General features: G+C 41.3%; 1 protein-coding gene across 1 annotated transcript in view; it reads left to right on the top strand.

Annotated features, from left to right (window-relative positions):
- The first annotated feature begins 7,857 nt into the window (after window positions 1-7,857).
- ST6GALNAC3 (ST6 N-acetylgalactosaminide alpha-2,6-sialyltransferase 3) overlaps window positions 7,858-25,586 on the top strand; it is a 532,814-nt gene continuing 515,085 nt past the window's right edge. The window contains exon 1 of the mRNA XM_040470683.1: window positions 7,858-8,025. Coding sequence (XP_040326617.1) covers window positions 8,008-8,025 — 18 coding nt within the window. The 5' untranslated portion in view covers window positions 7,858-8,007. The remainder of the gene's footprint in view (window positions 8,026-25,586) is intronic.

The raw sequence follows: 25,586 nt of genomic DNA on the forward strand, positions 1-25,586 counted from the left end.
TAAAATGAAGTGATGGAAACACCAAAAGTAGTGAAAAAAAGAAAAACAGGTCAAGGAAAAGAGTAGGACATAGGTATTAAACATTTTTATATGTTTAGACAGTTTTAAAATTTGGGGTTCATCCAATGTCTGTGCTACCAGACATGCTTTTGTTGAAAATATAGAGAAGCTAGTTTGTCAAGAGAGAGGTCGCTTACTATTCTTCATCTATTTGTAAATGGCAAATTTTTATTGCAATTCAAAAATGGAGAAAGCTGCAAGTAACTCATTTAAAATGTAAGCTGTTGAAAGATGCAGGAAGTGACATGTTTCTGGTGTCCAAATCATGTGATGCTTGTTCTAAATACTGCTGCACTCACCACCTGGAACAGAAGACTAATCCTATTTGGAATATGCCATTATTTAGTGTGTAACTTCTTACTATTTCTTAATTACAGAGGTGTCAGTGAAAATTGCAAACTCAGTTATTTAAATATTTAATACCTTTGAAAACCCATATCTCTTCATCTATTAGACAAAATGGACTTATTTATAATATCCTATTCATTTCATTAAATGAAAATAAAGATAAAATAAAGTGGAATGGACTGAAAAAAATCATAGTGTAAGTCAGCAAGTCATTTTTAATGAGAATAAATATTGAATAAACATATGTGACTGATTAAAAAATACTGTAGGGTGGTTTTTAAAAATCATGTTGGAAATAAGGCAGCTTCCACTTAAAAGCATCACTGATTTCCTAATCAACTGAGAACACCCACAGGGGTAATTACAGGCCACTCTTGTCATTAAACACAGACTACAGAATCCATCTAAATCAAGTAATCACTCTGTTGATTAAAAAACAAAACAAGGGGCGCCTGGGTGGCGCAGTCGGTTAAGCGTCCGACTTCAGTCAGGTCACGATCTCGCGGTCCGTGAGTTCGAGCCCCGCGTCGGGCTCTGGGCTGATGGCTCAGAGCCTGGAGCCTGTTTCCGATTCTGTGTCTCCCTCTCTCTCTGCCCCTCCCCCGTTCATGCTCTGTCTCTCTCTGTCCCAAAAATAAATAAACGTTGAAAAACAAAACAAAAAACCCCAAAAACAAACAAACAAAAAAACCCACTAAGATAATCTGATACATTCCTTATAGGGAGTGACCTGAGAATATCATGTGTGGTAGAGGACTTAATAATACATCCAAAATTCTCTTCTCAAAATCTTTGAGTGGTGTCCAAAATGGTAGGACAGCCTGATTTTCAATTTTATAAAATTGTGGTTGCTTCTCACTGGGCATTCTTAGTTATCTCTTCAGAGTTGCTGTATTTCCTTGCTTGGGGCACAGAGAGGTATAGGATGCAAGGGAAAAAAAAAAACCCATCAGGAAGCTCGTAATCTATTTGGGAAGTAAGGCTAAAAATAAAAGGCAAATAAAGATTTAGGTAATAAGACAAGTTAATGCTAGAAGAAATGATAGGATGTGAATAATTGCCAAAGAATTTTGCAAACAGTGATTGCTGGAATTCAAGTCGGGGAAACAGCAATAGGCTAGGGTGTTCTAAAAAGGCATCAAGGACCAAACAGCATTTGATCCAGGCCTTGAGGATGAAATATGGCAGAATGAAGAGTGCAAAGATTAAGACGGATTGACAAACTACTGTTAGGCCCAATCTGGCCTCCTGACTGTTTTTGTACACCTTTGGAACTAAGAATGGATTGTACAGTTTTAGATGTTGAGAAAAACAAAGAAGAATGATATTTCATAACACTGAAAATTATATGAAATTTAAACTTCAGTGTCCATAAATAAATTTCATTGGCACACATCCACTCTTTATTTATGTGTTTGGCTGTTTCTGTGCTACAGTGGCAGAGTTGAGGAGTTACAACAGACACCAAATGGCCCACAAAGTCAAAAACATTCACTGTCTGGATCTTTACAGACAAAGTTTGCTGAATCCTGGTATAAGAGACCACTGGGCAAAAATGGTGGAAAGAAAGGTCGACAGGCCTGTATCTGTATCTTTATCTGGAGATAAAGAGGCACCACTGAAGGTTTTGCATATAGGAAGGAGCCCAACTATCTCTGGTTCCTGAACATATCACCTGAGCTTGCAAATGTTTGTTAAATCAACAAATGAACAAAATTTTTCAGATTCCCAAGTGTACTGTTGTTTTATAGTTGTTACTCTTGAAAAGAATGAATGGCTTTTCTGTATGGGATGTGCCCCTTGACCCTCTCAGGTTGTCTCTCTGTGTCTCAGGTTGTCCGTCCTAACTTCACACAGGTGTGCGTGAGCAGCTCTCACAGATTTTGACATTGTTGGACACAAAACGACACCTTGTGTTTGGGGGGCTTCTCCAAGAGTATATTTAGATGACTTCTCCTTGGACCATTCTTCTTTGGATTGCATGACATTGTGCTTCTCCTACCTTTCCTACAATAGCCAGACATAGATAGAAAAAATAAGGGTTTGTATTATTAACACGGGGAATTAGCAAAAAATCCTAGTTCTTTCCAGAGGGTTTGTGAGAGCCAAATCATTAGAGAAAAAATGATTCAGGCAAAACAAATTGCATACGGAGGCCAACTGTGAGACCCTGTCCTGTGGGTATCCCCATCAGATCCACCATGGATGCATTTCAAATACTAGATTTCCACTCTAATATTTTAAGATAGTGTGTCATCAAACCTCACTAAGAGAAATCTAAGAAGAGTGTACAGAAACACACAGGGGAAGAACCTCATAATAAAAAGAAAACAAACTCTAAGAAACGTGGTTAAGAAATATCAAACTCAATTAATAACGGAGCCTTCAATCGCCTTAGAGAAATCCAATACAAGCTGAATTCAAACTACATGCCTGTGCTTCCACCCATATTTACTTTCAATTGATTATATTATTAAAAAATCTTAGCGGGGAATTGCTTAAGAAAAACAAATCTGGTTAAAACCTAGAACATTAAAGAACATTAATTTCAGATTTTTTTCTTAATTAAAAACAGATTTTTTTTTCTTTTTTGGTTCATTTGAAAAAAAATTTGAGAAAAGATGAGAACTTCCAACAGGGAGAGTAGAGCTGAGATGAACTTGAGAGAGAACATTAAGGGAGAAGGAGAAAATATATAATATTTTTAAAATGTAATTTTAAAGCATGCATAACTTGTTTTGGAGTTCATCCCAGATAAGTATGAGTATAGTCAGGGATAATGATGAATTCTGGATTAGAACTGTATAAAGCTTTGAAAAAAGCAGTAAGCTAAAGTTTTCGGAATGCAAAACGGATGCCATTTTAGAATGATCTGCTATCCAAAATGGAGGGAAATGTAGCTTACCCCACATGTCAACATATTCTCATAAACGTATATCTAAAAGAGCACATTTATAGACCTAATTGGACACAGATACTGATATAGACATGCACATGGACATGGACAGGATAGGCATGTGCTTTAGGATATAAAAAGTTCCTAGGTCATTGCATTATAACAGTGCAATGGTTTCTAGAAAAAAAAATCCTTTCCTATTCTGGCTCAGAATGTAAAAAAAAAAAAAAAAATGACTTTCCCATAACATTGTATAATGGATCTTCCAGTCACAGTCTCCTATGGAAGCATAATTTATATAGTGGATGACAAGAAGAGGTTTATGATATCTGGAATTCATTTAAAATCTTTAGATGGGAAAAATGGAGATCCAATTAAAACCTTAATAAATGACTCTGTGTTGAATATAAATATATTAAATTAATATGTGTGCAAGATGAAATTGGAAAAGTTATGGGAGTCTTCATTTTAATTCTATTTCTATCAGGAAACTGTGTAACTGAGAATTACTTTGTAATGGGGCTGTTTACAATGAAGCAAAACTGAATTTAAATAGGACATTTTAGCCCATGACTGGTCATAACTCATGAGGTCTCAGCCTTAAGGCATATTGAGATCTCATTGGTGAAAGGCCTGTGGGGAGAGGGAAGATGGACCAATAGGAGGCAAGAAAGGCCCTAGGGAGACCCAGGTAGCCATAGGACCAGCGCCCAAGGATCTTGCCATGAAGGAAAGCAAGAGCAGGCAGGTTCCTACATGGCAGGCTCTATATTGTAGGTGAGATACAATAGCGAGAGTCTTTGGTGGGAGGCAGTTCTCGTGGGCAGAAGGTGGTAACGGCTTCGCTGTATGGGAGATCTAGATGGGAGGTACCGTGTCTTTGTTAAAGGACCTAGGGACTGAGGGCTGATAGGTACAAGGTGAATGTACCTACCCTATACATTCACATAGACAAAGAATATCTATCTTCTACATACTTATATACTTGCCCTAAGGTTTTATATCTTAGGGAGGATATATACTTACCCTAGGTTTTCTGACTACCGAACTTTAGAGAACAATAAATCTGAATGGTACCAAATGGTAGAGATTGGGCCTCTTACATGCCGGGCAGCTGATTATAGTTGTTAAGATGGCAGACCCAGAAGTCAAATTACCTAGGTTCAAATCCTTGTTCTCCCACTTACCAGCTGAGGACAACAACATCCATACTGATGTTGTGCGGATCATATGGGTTATTGTATGTAATTGCAAGGTGCATCCGTTTTGTTCTTTTTGGAAATAGGTTTTTGGCTCTAAGTCACATAACTTGAGACTTGGAAAATTGTGTTACATCTATGGACTAGACTATAGTTTGGCAACTCATAAAACAAAAAAAGATCCTGGGCATACCGTCCACCCATCCCCATCCTCTCACAAATCTGGCCTGCACCGTCATTATCTAATAGGTTCAGAACCTGTTTTTACTTCCAACAGCTTTTTCCATCCAACTGCTATCCATCTAAGACAGTGGTTGTTATTATTTCATAAAACTGCCCAGATTTGTAAAACTTCAGTTCATATTTATTGCAGAATCTGTTGAGTTTGTTTTTAGGTTGTTATAAATGTGCCTTTATTTAGGCCTAACTGTGGATGTTAATTAAAAAAATAACATTTTGGGAAGTGTGGGCATGGGTGAGTGATAGTTGAATTGGGAGAGGGATACCCAGACTGATGGAGCTGGTAAAGCCCTCACCAGGCCCTCACGTGGGTATACTCAAGTCACAATATGCTGAGTGTTTGTCTCATCATTGTTTATCTTTCTGAGACATTCATGGTGAATGATAATCATCCTATTCATCCTTTCCTATGAGCTATCTTTTTTTTTTTTTTTTTTTTGAGAGAGCGAGCAAGTTGGGAAAAAAGGCCGGGGGGTGCGCTGGGAGGGAGGGGGGGAGAGAGGGAGAGAAAGGGAGAGAGAGAGAGAGAGAGAGAGGGAGAAGGAGAATCTCAAGCAGGCTCCATGTTCAGAATGGAGCCCCATGCAGGGATCAATCCCATGACTCTGGACTCTGAGATCATGACCTGAGCTGAAATCAAGAATTGGACGCTCAACCAACTGAGCCACCCAGGCACCCCTCCATGAGCTATCTTTGTCAAACGTTTTTTTTTTTCCTCCTCCAGATAAAGAGCTACCATTTTGAGAGTGTCCATAGTGCCAGGAATTGGGGAGAGTGGATTTATAAGCATCATATCATTTAATTGTCACAAGGATATATATTACTATAAAAGCTGAAGTTTAAAGAGAGGTACAAGACTTGATCAAAGTCACCCAATAAGGAAGTGCTCAGCAAGTTTGCTCACTAGTCAGGTGTCTTGTTGCCCAGACCAGCAGACTTTCTGGAGAGAGAATGATATGATCTGCCTAACCCTGCCCCTCTCACCTGCCACCCTGCCAGGCTCAGTCTCTCTTTCCTTAGAGCCTTGCTTCCACTTTGGTTACGGACCTTACCATGTTATATTATCACGTATCTCTTGTGTTTCGCACGTGACTGAACCTCGGAATGATATTAGAGACCGTGAAAATCATTCTCTCATCCCTGGCAGGTCTTTTAGTACCCCAATACAATTTTTCCCCCTCCTCCAGTTAGTGGTAGCTCAAAAAAGACTTATCTTCTAGTAGCAGCCCAGTAAATTTTTGTTGAATTCATAAATGAATAAGATATGGAGTTTTCTTGGCCTACTAAAGACCATGAGCTAAAGCAGTGGTTTGAAATATATAGTGCCAAAAAAAAAAAAAAAATATATATATATATATATATATATATATGCCTGATCGAGAAGTTCTTACTGAAAACACAGCAGATCTCTGAAGCACATGGACGGGCTTGAGGAAGGAGTGGGAGAACAGGATGTGGTCCCTTAGGGAGACCGAAAAAAGGAACTTTCCCTGGGAGCAGGTAGTCTGTCCAGTTTCAGTTTTTGCAACGCTTTTCCTGTGGTGCCTCCTGCTCTCTCAGGATTCTGAATGTTCACACCAAGAAAACACCAAATCCTTTGAAAGCCTGGTTTCTGCCTTGTGGTTTGTGAGCCAGTCTCATGACGTCACAGCCACCAGCAGCCCACAGTGCTTTTCCTGACTCCATGTACCATGTAGGCAAACCAGACAGGGCTTCTAGCAAGTGAAACTTCTTTTGGGTAAATATTTTGGGCCTAGTTTTAAGATTTCTCTGACAGACTAAGTGGTGGAAATCTGTGTATATATACAGAATGCTCTCTCTCTCTCTCCCTTCTTCTAAGTGTGTGTTGCCACTTTCCTCATAGAAATAACTGTTTCTCTTAGCCAGTTCCTTACTTGGGGATTGGGCTTTCCTTGATTTTCATTTGAAGGGGGCTGCTAAGGAGGGGTGGAAAGGATTCAAAACATATCTTCTACCAGGCTGCCTGCTTCTTAAAGCTGCACCTTTTGTTTTTGTCATCAGGGTCTTAAGGTTAAATGAAGAATGACCTTTCTGGATTTCTAAGCCTAACAGGAAAGTTTAGATTTAACTTTGTTACTGAAGTTACAACAAAGTTCATTCAAATTCTAAACTTGTAGCAGGGAAGAGCAAAGTCCTATGCTTGTGGGCACAAACACAATTTAAAAAACTTTTTTAAATGTTTATTTATTTTTGAGAGAGACAGAGCATGAACAGGGGAGCAGCAGAGAGAGGGAGACACATAATCTGAAGCAGGCTCCAGGCTCTGAACTATCAGCACAGAGCCGGAGGCAGGCTTGAACTCATGAACTCTGAGATCATGACCTGAGCGGAAGTCCAAAGCTTAATTGACTGAGCCACCCAGGCGCCCCACAAACACAATTTATATACATATATAATCAATGTATATATATGAGAAACTATTAAATTTTCATATATATGCATATATTCTACTTACTATGTATTTATATACACATTTTTCATGAACACACAAACTTAAAGCAAGAAAGCAATTCATACCTGTGTGTACGTGTACATACACACAAAACATACACAGTGTACGTTTCCTGGCATCTTTTGTTGATAGGTATTTGTGCTCCCCTGTTAGTGGCAAATTATTAATTCTGGATGAGCCCGTCACAGCATTTTTAAGCAGAGTAAAGGCTCTACCCTTAAACAGCCCAGGGAGAATTTCATTTGCTACTTTTGAAGAATCCTTTGATATGCCCAATACCTGTAGAAGGGTGATTCCAAACCCACTTAACTTTTTAAAAAGTGTGAAATGTCTGCAAGGAGTTCTCTGATCTGTTGAAGGAGACTGAATGGGGAAGAAAAGGCCGCTTTCTCTCCCCAGCCGGACCCAGATCCCTGCCTGCTGCTGAGCAGATTTTGTATACGTTGAACCACAGAACATTTACTGGAAAAAAAAAAAAAAAAAAAAAAGAGGGACAGAGAGTGAGAGAGAGGAAGAGAGAGAAAAGAAAAAGTAGCAAGCATCCAGGAGCAGCCGCGGGAGACCGGGACGGCACGTAATCCGGGGGCGGAGCCTCGAGGGCCGCCAGCCAGTGGACGAGGCCGGGGGCGGGGCCTGTGCCCGCGCAGCTCGCACCGCGGTCCCCTTATTTGGATCTGCGGGAATGTGGGCTGGAGCGGTCCTGCCGTGGTACCAGCCTCCAGCCTGTCGCCGGGACTGCCCCTGACCCAGGCGCGCCTGCTGCTCGGTGGCAGAAGGGCCGGCGGAGCGCCATGGCCTGCATCCTGAAGGTAACGACTCGGATCTGTGGCTCGGACGCGTGGTTGGCCAGACCCTTGCTGCTAAGAGGCAAGGAGTCAGCCGCGGTCCCACCGCATCCTCATCTCAGTTGTCTTTTCCTGGCATTGATTTTCTTTTTGTTCCTTTGGCAAATGCATATGGAGGGAGATTCTGAAACATGCAGCTGGCACAGCTTCTCTTCCCACCATTCCTGCCTGCTCGCGCCTGCATTGAAGGAGCTGCAGACTGTTGGCTCCAGGGGAAAGGAGGGCTGTGTGCCGAATAATGGGGATGGCAGGGAGGGGAGGGGTGCTCCCGCGGGTCCCGCGGTTCTGTTGCTTGAGGCCTTTCAGGAGCCTAGGAGAATGGAGAAGAGTCTGGACTTGGGTTACTGGTGCTAAAGGTTATATAGCACTTTGAATGGGGGCGAGAGTGAGCAGAGGGGGGGTTCTGTTGAGCATTTGATCTTGTGAAGACAAAAACTTATGAGTTTACAGGTAGTCCCTTAGGAATGAGTTTTCCAGGAGACCTGCTAGTTCTGTGGTGCCATTAACTCTACTTTGGAAAAGTTCATAGAAAGATGTTTTTATTAGTAGAGAATCTCTGACCCTCCTTCAGCTCATAAATTTGAACAGACCCAATGATTTCACTTCGTATCAGAGCTGGCCGAACCACCTCTTCTTTGTTGAGTTTTCTTTCTCCAAGTCTGGGTTCTTAGCCTGGACCAAGCATCTTTCTGGGTTTACTGCTTCGTGGTGTCAGGTGGGAGGACTTGGTGTCAGTGCCTGACTTGAGAACTTTCCATTCCATGGAGAGAGGTGTTTTGTTTGTTTTCTGTTTTCATTTTCTCACAACTGTTTCTCCTCCTGCCTAACCTGACTCCTGACTGCCTGAATCAAAAACATTCACAGCATGGTTTCCTGGGCCTTGACTGGAGAAAGCAAAGGCCTGTTTGTTCCAAGGTTGGGGGAGCTGTATGTGATAGAGGAAAACACCAGAAAAAGATTTTTGTTGTTGTTTATTGTGAAATAGCTTTTGTTTCTCTTCAGGATGATTTGAAGCCATCTACCATTAAGCTAGTTACCTGAGTCATCTTAAAACATGTGTGGTAATGATACAAATAAGAGATTAACCTAGTAGAGGGTTTTTTTTTTTTTTTTTTTTTTTCCCCTTAGCGTAAAAGAGGTTGGATATTTCCTGTGACTTTTCTGAACTTCCTCTGTTTGGTTTTGGAACATTTTCTGGGACATAACAAACGGTAGCAAGATCAAGAGGAAATACGTAATAAATACATCCCTATTACAATATGGTATTTTTAACTTGGAGCACAAGTACTGAAATAAGAATATGAGTTGTCTTTACTATGTATTATATTATTAGCTGAAAGGGCAATTGAGGAGCATGACATTTATCGTTGGCCATCTTTTGGTTTCTCCCCACCTCATGTCACACACACATGTTCCAAACGTTTTTAATGCATATCCCAAGCTACACATGAATCTGATCCAAACTTTCTTTTCAAGCACCTCACATGAACCTCAGACATTTGGGGCATATCTGAGTCCTCCTTATCTTTCTTCCACCGAAATTCATCTGAGAGGTAGACACGTAAACTACAAAGAGGTTTGGACTCAGAAAAGCCTTGGTCGGAATGCAGGTTCGGCCAGTTGCCACTGGTGTGACCTTGGACAACTTACTTAAATGTCTTTGTGTCAGTTTCCGCAATGTAAGATCAAAATTATAGCAGCTACTCCACAGAGTTGCTGTGGGGATAAAGTAAGATAGGGTATGAAAACTACTTTGTGGCATAGGCATTAATACGTGCCACTTTTTTTCTGACATGTAATGAGTGTGTAAAGAATGCTTACTATATTCTCTGCCTACTTCATATAATATAACTCTCGTTCTTACATCAGACCCTGCAAGGTGAGTAACATTGTTTAAAACCCCATCTTACAGATGAGGAAGCTGAGTCCTCAGTTTAAGAGATGTTCCTGAGGCAACAGGGTTAAGGACAAAGTAAGCATGGAGTTAGACCCAAATCTGCCAACCTTTTTTATACTTTAATGCTGTTCTCTGTACTTTCCCAGGTGACCACCTTCTAAGATGCCCTAATACCATTCAGAGCCCTTACCGTATTAGACAAAGTACCTGTGTGCAGTCATGGTCTCCATGGCCTATGGTAGGCCTTTTTCCCTTGTTGTCTTTGAAAGGCCATACATGGTGGAGTGGAGTCTGGAGACCTGAATTCAGTACAAACTTGGCCTTCTGTATGTGATTTTAGGTAGTCTTTGCAACTTGCTCATTTTAGAATATAAATAATTGTGATTATCTGGCTGGGTTTTATGAAGGTAAAATGATGGACTTTTTCTTCTTCTTTTTTAAACAAAACATTTTCTGCTATGTGCCAGCCTTGGACTTGGTGTTGACATCACAAGATGTATGGACCATTGACTTGGTTCCTAAGTGGCTTACAGTATAGTAAAGGGGATAGAAAAGAAAATGCACATTTATGTTACAGTGTGAAGAGTAACATAGATCTGTGGAAGGCTCTCTACTGTGGAAGTAGAGAGCAGTGAACCCTCCTATTGGCTAGTCAAGACAGGCTTTCCAGGGCACCTGGGTGGCTCAGTCTGTTAAGGGTCTGACTTCGGCTCTGGTCATGATCTCACAGTATGTGGATTTGAGCCCCGCGTCAGGCTCTGTGCTGACAGCTTGGAGCCTGGAGCCTGCTTCAGATCCTCTCCCTCTCTCTCTCTCTGCCCCTCTCACACTCATGCTCTCTCTCTTTCAAAAATAAAAAAATAAAACATATATATATATATATATTTTTTAAAGGCAGGTTTTCCATTTACTATTTTGGAGCTAGATTTTGAAGACTGAATCATATTTACTATTATGGAGCTTGTGTTTTTGTAAGATAACTTTTGAGGCAGTGTTAACTTTACTCTGTGGGTGAAAACTAATTTTCTCAACAGATTTTTGAAGTAGATTTTATTATCCATTTTTATATATGAGAAAACTGAAAGAGAGGTTATTACCTATATAGCAGTGACCCTAAAAATGGGGACCTCTGACTAGCTAAGAAGATAAGCCCATGACAGGGCAGCTGGGATGGGCTTTTGCAGCATACAGAACCATCCCCTTGATGTGCTGTGTATGGTGAAGGCCCTTTCTGCCCAAGCACGAAGCTGGCTCTTGTAACAGAATGATGATAATGGCCTCAATAATCATTTAATTGTGAAATACATATTCATTCCACATTGTATGGGCTTTGAGGCCAGAAATATGTGGGTTTTACTTACTAACTGTATAACCACAAGCAAGTTTCTTGATTTCATTGCTCCAGTTTCTAGAATGGGGACAATTGTGCATTCCTCAATGGGTTATGCTAGGGGTTAAGTGAGAATATTGCACATTAGAGAGGATAGGCTAGTAATAGTTAAGTAAAAATGAGTCTGGGCTCAGTCAGTTGAGTGTTCTTGAGTGACTCTTGATTTTGGCTCAGGTCATGATCTCACGGTTCATGCGATTGAGCCCTGCCTTGGGCTCTGCACACTGTCAGGTCCTGCTTGGGATCCTCTCTCTCCCTCTCTCTGCCCCTCCCCTGCTTACTCACAAACACACACAAGCACACGTGCTCTCTCTCAAAATAAATAAACAAAAACAAAAACAAGTCCAAGTTTTCGGTTCCTTTCTTGCCACACTCCTGGTTAGGCAGCTCTCCTGGGTAGCTGTGCTGTTGTGAACAATTAAATCAAGGACCAGTCTTTTGCCAAGGAGTGTTTTTTTTTAAATGTCTTTGAAATATAATAGACAAGAACGATATCTCATTTGTATTTTTTTTTAATTACTAGTGAAGTAAAACTTTTAAATTTATATTGTCATTTGTTTCTCCTCCACTGGCAAAAGTTCTGCTTATCTTTCCACTCTTAGTTCAGTGTCACATCTGCGGTTAAGCCTTCCTGTGCTTCACCAGGCTTGTTCTCTGCTTCCATGGTATGAGTTCTTATCTCTGTAGCAGCAGGTATTACCCTGAACTGTCGATTAACTGTTGACATGCCCGACTCCTCTGTTTGATTGTGGACTCCTAGAGGGCAGGGGCCTTCAGTAGGTCACTCAGCTAGTGTTTACTGAGCGCTGTGAATGACTACTGCTGGTAGTGTGGGAGTATATGGATGGAGATATTGGTGGCCACCCAAATGAGTCTTGGGGGCAGCAGAAGCCTTGCCTTATTCAGCTTGGTATCCATAAGTGCTAGCCTGACTTTCAGTAAAGTGTTCCCTAAATGCTTGTTGAATGTATTAATGCATTATCTTTTTGTTTTTTTAAGATGTTTATAGACATGGGCCTGATCTATCCACCTCTGTAAACATCTGAATTCTTCATGGATATAGCATGGATTTTTCACTCTAACATACAACAAGCAAGCAGGTAGGGCTTATCAGTTACTTTGCGCCTTCTCAGTTTGTTTCTCATACATCTGTTACTGTGTCTCCTATAAACCCTGGAGCCAATTTGAAATCTGAAGGGAAGGGGAAAGGGAGCGCTGGACTGGGAGGAAGAAAGGAAGAAGTATAGGAGTGGCTTATCTTTTGTTCTTCTGATCATTTTGGTTCTCTAGGTTAACAGAAACAAACAAAAAAGCAAAAGCAAAAACAAAACAAAACACCAACACCCACAATCCCAATTTGAGGTACTCAAACTGAGGTCTCAAAGTGTTAGAAAACGGTGTGGCTTCACTGAGCCTGGAAAGCTGCAGAGACTTCACAGGTCCGCAGGTTACAAATCTGAAACTCTAAGAAAACCCCAGCAAGTGGGATGGACAAGGCACTTCGTCTAATAAATCTTCCCTGATGTTTCTTTCTGCTGCGCAAGAGATGCTAAAGTCTCGGGAGCAGCCGTCCTGCCGAATTTTCAGTCTTGTGGTAACCAAACAGAATGTTTTTGCAACTTCCACGTGCTTTTGCAACGTTCCTTTGGGGAACCGGTCTCTTGTGTAAAAGCAGTGCTCTTTGGATGAACTGATAACAATAGGAACAATAATAGTTGCTATTTATTGAACACCTAGAGTGTCCTGTGCTGAGTGCTTTATAGAAGTCATCTCATGCAAACTTGTATTATAATGAAGATACCAAAGTTCAGAGACACTAAGTAACTTGTCCCAGGTTACTAACCCAGGTGTGGTTAGTAAGTAGCGAGGATGGAATTCACCTGGCTCCGTGTGGTTAGTTAGTAAATGTGTTTTTACCTTCAGTGCCAACTGAAGTGAATATTTGTGGGGACTTTGTGTTTACTTCACTATCTTCTACCCAGGCAGTACTCAGTCTAGACAGCTTCCTAACACCCTCCTGGTGAGGATCACTTTTAGCTGTGTTGTTTTTACTTGTTCCTTCTTCAGAGTTTCCTTTGTGACTGAGGAACTAGGGGAAATAGAGGGGCCGCAGAGACTGAGGAGGTAAGAAAGTTCTAATTCTGCCTCCAAGACTGAATAGCCCTTTGATCTTGGGCAAGTCACATGACCTCTACCCCTAGCCTGAGAAACCCACATGTCCCTTTGGGGGTGGGAAGGAAGGAGAGGGATAGTACAGAGTTGGATTTGCCCTTAGGCCAAGCTTCAGGGCCCCTGCAAGGCTCAGGGAAGAGGCCCTGGATGTTTGTATTTGTAATTTTATATCCACTTTCTAAAAGAGTCCCATAAATCGTATAAACTCAGGCTCCCCAAGTGGACCCCCTCTGGGGCCGTGTTGGTGTCCAAAAGAGTTAATGCTTGCAAAGGCACTCTTCCAAGCAGAACCCACTGCACACATACGGCAAAACTATTATTAGCATTATTAATAGTTAGATAACAGCTTGAGTTGAGGAACCTGTCTTGGGGACTGGTGGGGGGAAGAAGGGTTTAGGTCTGAGGAAAGCAGAGGGAGCCTATTAAGCTTTCCCGTAGATGGCTGGGGAAAATTATGAAATCTCCTCCCCAGGAGGAAAACCTCTATCTGTTTGTGAAAATTTAACACACACTTGTGCCTGAGGGCTGGGAGTTGGATGAGTTCTTTTCTGTTTCCTGGCTTCTGGGAAAAGTAGAGGAAGGCATTTTTCTAATTGGAGAGAGTAGATTTACAAGTGCTACCAGGATCCCATTACAGAAAGTTGCTGTTAGCTCCTGGTTATTAAAAGGCTCATTATTCAGTTTATGGATTATCCAGATCCTGTCAACCCTGGCCGTTCTGATGTACACCTTTTATGCCTTTTACTGCCAATTAGCACCTCCACCAGAGCCAGGAGAGGGAGAGGAGCTACACCCCAAATTGTTTAATTCTTCTCCTCGTTAATAGCTGTGTCAAGGTTTGTCAGCAGGCAGGTGGTTATAGGAAATGGCTCAAATGAGGTGAAGGGATTATCTGTGCTTTCACTATTGTTTTCTCTTTTCCCTCAGCACGAGGACTGAGAGTAGGCTCTGGTTCTGATTTTAAACTGATTTAAAGTGGCCTCATCAGAGACCTTGGCCCAGGGTATCCAGAGACTTCAATAAACAGGAGCCTTGGGCTAGGTAACATTCTCACAGAGGCCCTGTGCCCCATACCCCATCATCTCCAGGCCTCTCTCATTTCCTGTGTGATGTGGATGGGTGGGGGCTCACAACATCTGGTACTTGGGAGGGTGGGGAAAGTTATTTCCCAAAGAAATGGCTTGGGAGCCAGGAAAGAGGGGTTCTTGTACTGGAGTCGTTCTAGTATTTGGGTAAAGAAGAAATGTATTTCTTTGCATATACTTAGTAATGTACATATGTAAATAAAAATATATACCCAGGGTGCCTCAGTTGGTTAAGCATCTGACTTCCACTCAGGTCATGATCTCACAGTTCGTGAGTTTGAGCTCCGTGCCGGGCTCTGTGCTGACAGTGTGGAGCCTTGACCCCACTTGGAGTTGTCTCTGTCTCTCTCTGCCCCTCCTCCACCCCTGCTCACACTGTGTCTGTCTGTCTGTCTCTCTCTCTCTCTAACAAAAATAAATAAACAATTAAAAAATATATATATACCCACATTCATACCATCATATCTTAATATTTACCCAGATTTGAAAAGTCTTGCACATAAAATCCTTCTTGGAAGACACTTGTAATTTCAAAGGCTATCTTGTACAGTCCTAGTACATTTATTAGCTGTGCCTTTACCAGACACAAAAATAAAAACTTCTTTGGTTTGTTATGAAAATCATATTTGCATCTTGCCCTGAGAACATCATGATCACAAGGGAATTAGAAGTAAAATGTGTGTGTCCTGCATTGGAGATGAGTCACGATGTGGGATTAGAGTGTGCACATGGAGCTCGTCTTAGGTTTCAAGGACTAGAATGAGCAAATAGCTGTTCTGGGATGGCCCCCTCCTTGGGACAAGGGGGATACACAGTTGCAGACCGCACGGCTGCCACTCTCAGGACCCCTGTTTGGCATCCCTGGCCCCACCAATAGACTGGACTCTAAAGAAAGAGCAGTGACATCTCCCTGTGAAGGTTTTGCCTTATCAATCAGGGAAAATGGTAACCAAGAAAGAGGGGCTAGTCTCTAGGGTGTGGGTGGTAAAAGGTTTTGGGTGCAGAGGTCAGAGCTGTACCGACTCTGCGTCTGAGTCCAGCTTTGTGATAAGTATGAGTAATGACAGTCATACATTTATTTAACGCAGTGCTGTCCAGTAGAAATATAACGCAGCTCATTTATACACTTGACATTTCTTAAGAGCCACATGTAAAAAACAAAAGCAAAAAGAAACAGGCAGAATTTACTTTAATAGTACATTTTATTTACCCCAATATATACAGAACATTTTCATTGCAACATGTAATCAGTATAAAAATTATTGAGATATTTATATTTTTTTCACTAAGTCTTCAAAAATCAGTGTACATTTTACTGTTGCAGCATCTCTCAGTCAGGATGCTAAATTTTCATTAGAGATTTAGGTTTTATAACATTTACAGTCAAAAGTGTGGATTCACGTGTTCAGGTTGCTCCACAGGTGGTCAGAAGTTTTCCAAGAGTTGAATCTAGTGTTAGTTTTTAAGTGTAAATTAAATAAAATAATATGAAATAAAAAATGTGGCCTCTCAGGCACACCAGCCCTGTTTCAAGTCTTAAAAGCCAAATGTGGGTAGTGGCTACGGTATCGGACAGCATGTTTATTCAGGTGTTCATCCTCACCGTTGGAAGACACCACTAACCATGGAGGCAGTGAGAGCAGTGTGTAAGTGGGTAGGGGAAAGGATTGCCTACTGGATGAGAATCAGAAGGGGAGGACACTCCTGTTGGTCAGACTGATGGCAACAGAGGAAAGCAAATGAAGAGCAAGTAATGAGTGTTGGACCCAAGGACACATTAGAGCCTTTATTGAGCCCTTGGAATTTCAACTAAAATGGACTCCTACGTTTTTCCATATGCTGAGCCCGACTGGCCCCCTAGGTGTTGAACAGCTGTGAATTCTCCCAGGGAATGCAGCTTTGGTCTCCATGTGGCAGTGAACTCCTATAGGCTTTGAGGTCAGAGACAGACTTTATACACTTTTATTTGAGCCATTCCATTGCTCTAGGAGGGCAGTGCACATATGGCAGCAATTTGAACATCCAGAATAAACCACATGTCTTCTTTTAAGTCAATAGAGTAAGGTGATTGGAGTTCCTTTGGCTTATTTTTCACTTCTTTAGCAATATGCTAAAGCTGTGTGTCCAGTGGTGCTTAGAGCAAATCAGTTTGTAAACCTGTAGCTCTGTTTAGTGTAGACTTCTGTATTTTATACCTGCCCTGCTCCACCTAGTCTTTTTGGATCATGAGATGGACAGTAGGTGCCATATGCTGGGGGCCTTCTCTCTGGCAGACAGCTTGCCAGATATTTTGAAGCTGTTTATCAGCTCACAACAAGATTTCAGAATGGGCATTATTTACTTTTGTTGGACTGACAAGGGGACTCTGGTATATATTGCTTAACAACTTTGCTAATGCAAGAGTGTTAGACCAGGATCCTCAAAGGAGAGCCCTTGGGCCAAATCCCCTGTCACCTGTTTATGCATAGCTCTAAAGAGCCTGTGATTAAGGATGGGTTTTGCATTTTTGAGCGGTTGAAAAAAATCAAAAGAAGAATAAGATTTCATGATGTGTGGGAATGTATGAAATTCAAATATCAGTGTCTATAAATAGTTTTACTGGAACAGCCATGCTTGCTTCTTTCCCAGTGTCTGTGTCTGTTTTCGTGCTACAATGGCAGGGTTGAGAAGTTGATGTTTGGACTGTAAGGCCTGCAAAGCCTTAAACATTTGCTGTCTGTCTCTTTACAGATAAAGGGTGCCAACCCGTGGGCCACACTGTTAAGTTCTTTCAGTAGAGTGTAAGAGCTGGAGACAGGGCTGGTGTGGGTTCTCCCGTGGGTCTTCAGCACTAGCCCTGGGGCCTCACAATGTGGGTGTCAGGGGTATTTACTGAGCATGGGGCCAAGCACTCTATGTGGAAGAGGGGACTAAAGCTTAGGGAGGATATGTGATTCCTCAAAGCCAGATAGTGGGGTTGGAAATCAGACTCCAAAGCCCGATAAGGCTGTTGCTTCTAACAGATATGCTGACCACAAGTGCTGTTCAACTTGAACGGTGCCAGGACCCCTGAAAAGTTTATTTCACCAGAGATTGCTAATCCCCACCCCCAGAGTTTATGATTTTGTAGGTCAGTCCTGGGTTAGGGCTCAAGAATTTGCATTTCTAAAAAGCCCCCGGGTGATGCTGATGAGGCCCATGTGTGGACGTCAGTCCTGACATGCTACCTCCTGTTCAACAAATAGTTGTTGAGTTATGGAAGGCTTAACACACCTGCAATGGCCAACAGAAACTGACAAGAATTTAAGTCAGTTTAGAAAGTCAAGTGCATTCAAATAAAACTTTTTAGGCATTATAATATTTGATTTCTTCCTTCATTATTCTCATTAACCCCCAAGCTTTCTAATGCCATGGGGCTCAGACCACCGTGAATATTGGAATGCATATGCCTCTGTGTCCAACAGCAAGGGACTGGGGCTGAAATGAACCCCTTGCTGGTGGCACCCCTCATGTGTTTCTGGAAACTCAGTTTCTTTCAAATCAGTTGTGAAATCAGTTTATGTTGATTTATAAACCAGCGATTTGGTTCCTGCTGATTGTATGTCAAACCCTTTCTTGCTTTGTTTCTGCCTCTGTCCCCTCCTCCCCCCAACCAAGCCCATTCTGCTGGGGGTGCAGAAAACAGCTTCTGTAGTCAAGTTGTACTGGCTTTGGTCATGAAAGTTAATGCATTAGTGTTAGAGTTCACTCTCTTAATTATTGGCTTACTTGGTCTCATATTTAAAAAGTCATTATTTAAGGATTAGGAATGGGGAGAATGAAGACCAGCGAAAGATGATAGCTTTTCTTTTTTCATGTTGATGATTCACAGCCTTGTTTGGGATTTAATAAGTAACACAAAGCATTGGAAACTGCTGATTTAATCTCTTCTCATAGGCTCATGTTGGCATAAAGAAAATAAATCTCTAAGGTGTACCTTTTTACCTTCTCTTGGCTCTCTATTTCCATGCCTTTATTTATTATGCAGTTAATTTTTCTTACCTGCCCCCCTCCAACCCACCCACTTTCATCTCTGACCTCTGGGTCCCTCCCCAGTGCAGTTGTTACAGGGGCCATTAGTTAGTATGTTTAAAGAACCATAATCTCAGCTCAGTAGAAGGGAAGCCATACAGAAGTCTATTACCAAGTAGATAAAACCCTCTTGCAGGGTCCCAGGTTATAAGCCACTCTGTTAGGAATTCTCTAGGAAATGTGACTCATTTCTGTGCTTGGTATAAAATCATTGGTATGGTGTTCATGACAGCTCAGGGATGTCATCCCACACACCTTTGCCACCGCCTGGAGGCTGACTTTACAACTACTTGTGTTTGCTTTTTTATTGCTGACCTTCTCGACCTTGTCGTCCTTTCTTTCTCCCTATTTCTAGGAGAAAATTCATTCCCCAGGAGCAGCAATTACCTGCCACCTTTCGCCTGCTGCCTTATTTATTTTTTCTTTCATTCTTTCAGTTGGGAGTAAGAGAATCTCTCTTACCTACCCTGGTTTATGTCACTTAATTATTTGTTCCTTAGCTGGTTTAATGTTTATTTAATTCTGCCATGCTGTTTAACCCCAGCAGTCTGGTTGATGGCTTAAGCTGAGCCAAGATTTCTGCATGTGACTTCTCACTTGTTGATAAAGTAAGGTTTGTTTTTCTCTCATCCATGTTTGACCCTTGATATTAAAACCTTATTTAAAGACATGACATCTGAAACCATGTTCCATTCGGTATTAGAAAAATCGAAATTCACTGTATATTCTAGATTTGGGGATGTTAAAGAGGTCTGTGTTTGACCTATTTTTGCCTCTTATCTTCAGCAAATAGAGGCTTTTGTGAAGAGGAAGTTTATCATCAAGCACTTAGAGAGAACCCGAGTACTATGGGTGAGAGGAGGGGTAGAGGGAATGGAGATGAAAGAAAAGCTGATGATTTATTTGTGTATTTTTTTAAAACAATTTTACTTTATTTTATATATGTATATAAGTAAACTCCACACCCAACATGGGGCTTGAACTTATGACCCCGAAAGCAAGAGTCACATGCTCTACCAACTGAGCCAGCCAGGTGCCCCTGAGAAGCTGAGAATTTAATTCTTTTCTAAGGGAAATTTGGGTCTACATGGATGATAATATTAATTGTAGCAATAGCTTATATTTCCTGAGTACTTGCTATGTTGGGGCTTTCTGGACTTTATATGTTTGCATTATCTTATTTGTCAAGCTCATAAGGTACATACTATTATAAATTCCGATATAGATGAGGAAATTGAGGCTTAGAGAGGTTAAGGAGCCTCCCCAAGGTTGTACAAGCATGGGGGTGGGGAGGGGCTGGGATTTGAATCCAGGAGTCTGGCCGAGGTAAAATATATGTAACAGAATATTTTCCTGTAGTCATGCAAGGACAAACCTATTTGTAACTTGTCCACAATAATAACTTTAATGGTAAAATAATGTCAATAAACATTTTCTGGGTCCTAACTTTATTGTAGGTACTCTATTTAAGGTGTGCACATGGTTTCCTTCAATATTCAATAATCCTATTTAGAAAAATACTATTATCATGTCTTATTTACCTGTGAGGAAACTCTGAGGTTTAGACAGAACTTATCTTCTTTGCCCAAGGCTCCATGGCTAGTGAGTAGAAAATTTGTGTGACCGGGGCGCCTGGGTGGCGCAGTCGGTTAAGCGTCCGACTTCAGCCAGGTCACGATCTCGCGGTCCGGGAGTTCGAGCCCCGCGTCAGGCTCTGGGCTGATGGCTCAGAGCCTGGAGCCTGTTTCGGATTCTGTGTCTCCCTCTCTCTCTGCCCCTCCCCCGTTCATGCTCTGTCTCTCTCTGTCCCAAAAAAAATAAATAAACGTTGAAAAAAAAAAAATTTGTGTGACCATGTTATTTTTGTAGCTATTATTTAAAAAGAATTTTTTTAAATTAAATTTCAATTTTAGTTCTGGTATAGTTAGCAGTGTTATATTAGTTTCAGGTATACAATATAGTGATTCAATAATTCTATACATTACTCAGTGCTTATCATGATAAGTGTACTCTTAATCCCCTTCATCTGTTTCACCTGGTCTCCACCCCCCCCCCCCCCATGTGCTTTATCTTGAATGAGTACCCTCAGTTTTTTTTTCCTGAAGGATACTTCAGAATATGTGGTTCCAAAAGATATATATAAAACATTCCATCCAAAAGAAATAGAATACACATTTTCTTCTAGTAAGTCAGAAGAATCCCGTTTAATCACATAAAGAGACATAACAAACATTACAAATTTAAGAAGACTAAAATCATACCACGTATATTTTCCAACCACAATGGTACAAAACAAAAGATCAACAATAAAACAAAGTTGGAAAATTTGCAATGTAAATATATGTTTCTCTTGAGGCTTTTTTTTTTTTTTTTTTGAGAGAGAGAGAGCACACACACATGTGCGGGTGAGTAGGGGAAGGGCAGAGGGAGAGAGAGAATCTTAAGCAGGCTCCACTTCCAGCTTGGAGCCCCACCATGAGGCTCTATCTGATGACAGAGATCATGACCTGAGCCAAAATTGAGAGTTGGATACTCAACCAACCAAGCCACCCAGGTGCCCCTTCAATGTAACTATTAAACAACATACTACGGCATATGAAATGGGCCAAATAAGAGTTCAAACAGCAAATCAAAATATATCTCAAAAGAAAAAGAAAACCCAATGTTCCGAAACCTATGAGATGCAGCAAAAGTGAGTGTTAGAGTTAAATTTGTGTTAGAAATGCTTGTATTAAGAAAAAAATATCGGGGTGCCTAGTTGGCTCAATTGGTTAAATGTCCAACTCTTGATATTGGCTCAGGTAGTAACCTTGCGTTATGAAGTTGAGCCTGAGCCTGCTTGGGATCCTCTCTGTTGCTCTCTCTCTGCTCCTCCCTGACTCATGTGTGTGCATGCACTCTCTCTTTCACTCCTTCAAAATAAATAAACTTAAAAGAAAAAAAAAAAAGAGGGGCGCCTGGGTGGCTCAGTCAGTTGGGCTCCGCACTGAGCGTGGAGCTTGAAATTCTCAATCTCTCCCCTCCGCCCCCGCTCTGCCCCTCTTCCCTGTGTGTGCTTTTTCTCTCTCTAAAATAAAAATATTTAAAACAAGAAGAAAAGTTCAAGTGAACAACATTACCACATAAAGAACTGGAAAAAGAAGAAATTTAGCTAAAATTTAGTAGAGGAAGGGAATAAGAAAAATCAGAAATAGATAAAATAGAGACCAGAATAAACGATAACATAGCATTGTAAGCAATGACCAGTTAAAAAAAAATACATTGTTGGGGCACCTGGATGGCTCTGTTGGTTAAGCGTCCGACTTCAGCTCAGGTCATGATCTCAGTCTGTGAGTTACAGCCCCACATCAGGATCTGTGCTGACAGCTCGGAGCCTGGAGCCTGCTTCTCTCTCTGCCCTTCCCCGCTCATGCTCTGTCACTCTCTGTCTCAAAAATAAATAAAAACATTAAAAAAATTTTTTTAACAATAAAAAAATATTGTTATTGGCTAACATTTATTATGCACTAAGGCTTAGGCACTATTCTCAGCCCTTTACACTTACTAACTCGTTTAATCTTTATTTTCCAGGTAAGGAACTGAAGCAGAGAATGGTTAAGGCCACCAAACTCTTTTTGGCAATGATAGTTTTTGGCAAACTATTTTCGGCAATGACAGGCACTTTGGTTCTGGTATCTTTGTATGTAACAAACATGCACATGGCCACACACCTTGTTTTTAATTGTTGTTTTTGTTTGTTTGGGTTTTTTTGTTTGTTTGCTGTTTTGCCATTTTGGTGGTTTACCTCTTAGTGTAGAGAATCACTTTGGACTGTTGAAATATCGCAGTGTGAAATCAGCCTGCTTCCAAGGAGATTATGTAAATGAAATAGATTGCTTGATTTTTGTTTTTTTAAGTGTATTTATTTTTGAGAGGGAGAGAGAATCCCAAGCAGGCTCCAGCCTATCAGCACAGAGCCCAATGTGGGGCTTGAACTCACGAATCATGAGATCATGGCACGAACCCAAGTCAGATGCTTAACTGACTGAGCCACCCACATACCTGAGATTGCTTGATTTTTTTTTTTTTAATTTTTTTTTTCAACGTTTATTTAGTTTTGGGACAGAGAGAGACAGAGCATGAACAGGGGAGGGGCAGAGAGAGAGGGAGACACAGAATCGGAAACAGGCTCCAGGCTCTGAGCCATTAGCCCAGAGCCTGACGCGGGGCTCAAACTCACGGACCGCGAGATCGTGACCTGGCTGAAGTCGGACGCTTAACCGACTGCGCCACCCAGGCGCCCCAAGATTGCTTGATTTTTGACTTGAGAGAAACTGAATTAAAAAAAAATTTTTTTTCAGTGTTTTTTTTGCCTTTGAAGAATTTTGAATCAGATCGCCCTTAGGAAAACCCACTTAGGTTATCAGACATGAAATTATTTCCTTTTGGAGATGGTATTTGAATTTGAGCCTAAGGCCATCATTCTGACTGGATAGGGAATGCCAGGAAGTTTTCCATCTTGACTGCTCTCCCTCTGTTCTCCTCTCTGTCGCCCATCCCCCTGGATAACTCCACTGGGCAGCCAGAGTGATCGTTTAAAAAGTAGATCAGATTATGGCAGTTGCCTGTCTAAATCTTTTGGTGGCTTTCCATTCCACTTGGGACAAAATCTAAACTCCTTCCCACGGCTCACTACACATGATCTTGCTCCTACTTATTCTTGAGAAATCATCTCCTATACCTTACTCCACTGCTCATTTTCATTCAAACCATTTCTTGGACCATGTCAAGTTCCTTCCTGCTTCAGAGCTTTTGGGCTGCTGGTCCTCTGCCCCCAGATTCTTTTTGAGGCTATCTCTTCCCCTCTTCCATGTCCCAAATTAAAATGTATTGCCCCAGACAGGCCTTTTGCTGATCATGCCAATAAAATATAATTCTTCCTGATATTCTGTATTATGCTTCCCTGTTTATTGTGTGCATAGCACTTTCTTAATATATGAATGCATGTGTTTTTTTTTTTTTTTTTTTTTTTTATTTACTTGTCAGTCAGAAGACTGAAAGGGCAGGGATCATGATTATTTTATTCATCACTATGTACCTAGCATCCAGCACAGTGTATTTCACAAACCAATGAATGGTTGAATGAATTAATTTAAGGGGGGGGGGAAAGCATGTGCAAAGTTATGGTGGCATGCAGCCACAGGTCATTTTGGGAGTAGTGAAAAGTTGTGGATGGCGGTCATTGGGCTGGTTTTGGGAGCTGGAGGAGGTTATATATATGGGTTAGATCGTGAAAGATTATGTGGGTCCTGCCAAGGAATATGAACTTAATACTCTGGAAGTGAGGAAACACTAATGGGTTTTAAACAGAGTATTTTTTTTTCAATATATGAAGTTTATTGTCAAATTGGTTTCCATACAACACCCAGTGCTCATCCCAAAAGGTGCCCTCCTCAATACCCATCACCCACCCTCCTCTCCCTCCCACCCCCTATCAACCCTCAGTTTGTTCTCAGTTTTTAAGAGTCTCTTATGCTTTGGCTCTCTTCCACTCTAACCTCTTTTTTTTTTTTCCTTCCCCTCCCCCATGGGTTTCTGTCAAGTTTCTCAGGATCCACATAAGAGTGAAACCATATGGTATCTGTCTTTCTCTGTATGGCTTATTTCACTTAGCATAACACTCTCCAGTTCCATCTGTTTGTGGTAAAAAGCATCTGTTTGTGGTAGAGGTATTCCCATTTTACAGATGGAGAAACAGGCTCAGGGAAGTTAAGTCGATAGTCTCCCCTTACCCACTGTGTTGCCTTCCATGGTGTCAGTTACCTGTGGTCAGTGGTGGTCTGGAAGCAGATGATCCTCCTTCTGACCTACCATCAGAAGGTTAATAGTAGCCTAATGCTGCATCACCATGCCTACGTCATTCACTTCACTTCAACTCATCACATAGGCATTTATCATCTCACATCTTCACAAGAAGAAGGGTGAGTACAGTACAATAAGATATTTTCAGTGAGAGAGAGACTACAGGTATATAACTTTTATTACAGTATATTGCTGTATATTGTTATAATTATTGTTTTATCATTAGCTATTGTTGTTAATCTCCTACTGTACCTGATTTATGAATTAAACTTTATCATAGGTATGTATGTATAGGAAAAAATCAGTGTGTGTATACACACACACACACATATACCATATATATATGGCTTCAGGCATCTACTGGGGATTTTGGATTGTAATCCCCTGTGGATAAGGGGGGTGTGACTGGTGTAATTCTCCCAAGTGAGTATTGGAGCTGGGGAATTAAATTCAGATCTGTCTGACTCAAAATGCCCTGCTTTTATTTTAAGTCTGCTCTCCTACTTCTGTAGAGGAGAGAATCATATAGGACTATTGAAATGAACTAAACATAACTATACTTTGAGGGAGCTTATAGAAATGATTTTGATCTGAATGAAACCAAATATTAAAAAAATCAAAGAATTCTAAGAACACTTTTTTAATTTGGAGAACTTTTAAACTAGTTTACACTTAGGCAGACATTTCATTCCACCTGTTTAGCTCGATTCAGCCCTAGTAAGATTAGTTTCTCTGATGGATGGATACCTGAACAGAATTTCGATGGAGAAGCGTGAGCATCCTACTGGCCTCCCCTCCACAGTCTTCTCTTCCCTCATCATTCTGGAATCCCGTGCAGCAGCCAGAAGGAACTTTTATTTTTTAATTTTTTTTTAACGTTTTATTCATTTTTGAGACAGAGACAGAGCATGAATGGGGGAGGGTCAGAGAGAGAGGGAGACACAGAATCTGAAACAGGCTCCAGGCTCTGAGCGGTCAGCACAGAGCCCGACGCGGGGCTTGAACTCACGGACCGTGAGATCATGACCTGAGCCGAAGTCGGACGCTCAACCGACTGAGCCACCCAGGCGCCCCGTAGAAGGAACTTTTA

This window comes from Herpailurus yagouaroundi, unplaced genomic scaffold, assembly GCF_014898765.1.
Source record: "Herpailurus yagouaroundi ecotype Mexico unplaced genomic scaffold, PumYag 77, whole genome shotgun sequence".
Taxonomy (NCBI): Eukaryota; Metazoa; Chordata; class Mammalia; order Carnivora; family Felidae; genus Herpailurus; species Herpailurus yagouaroundi.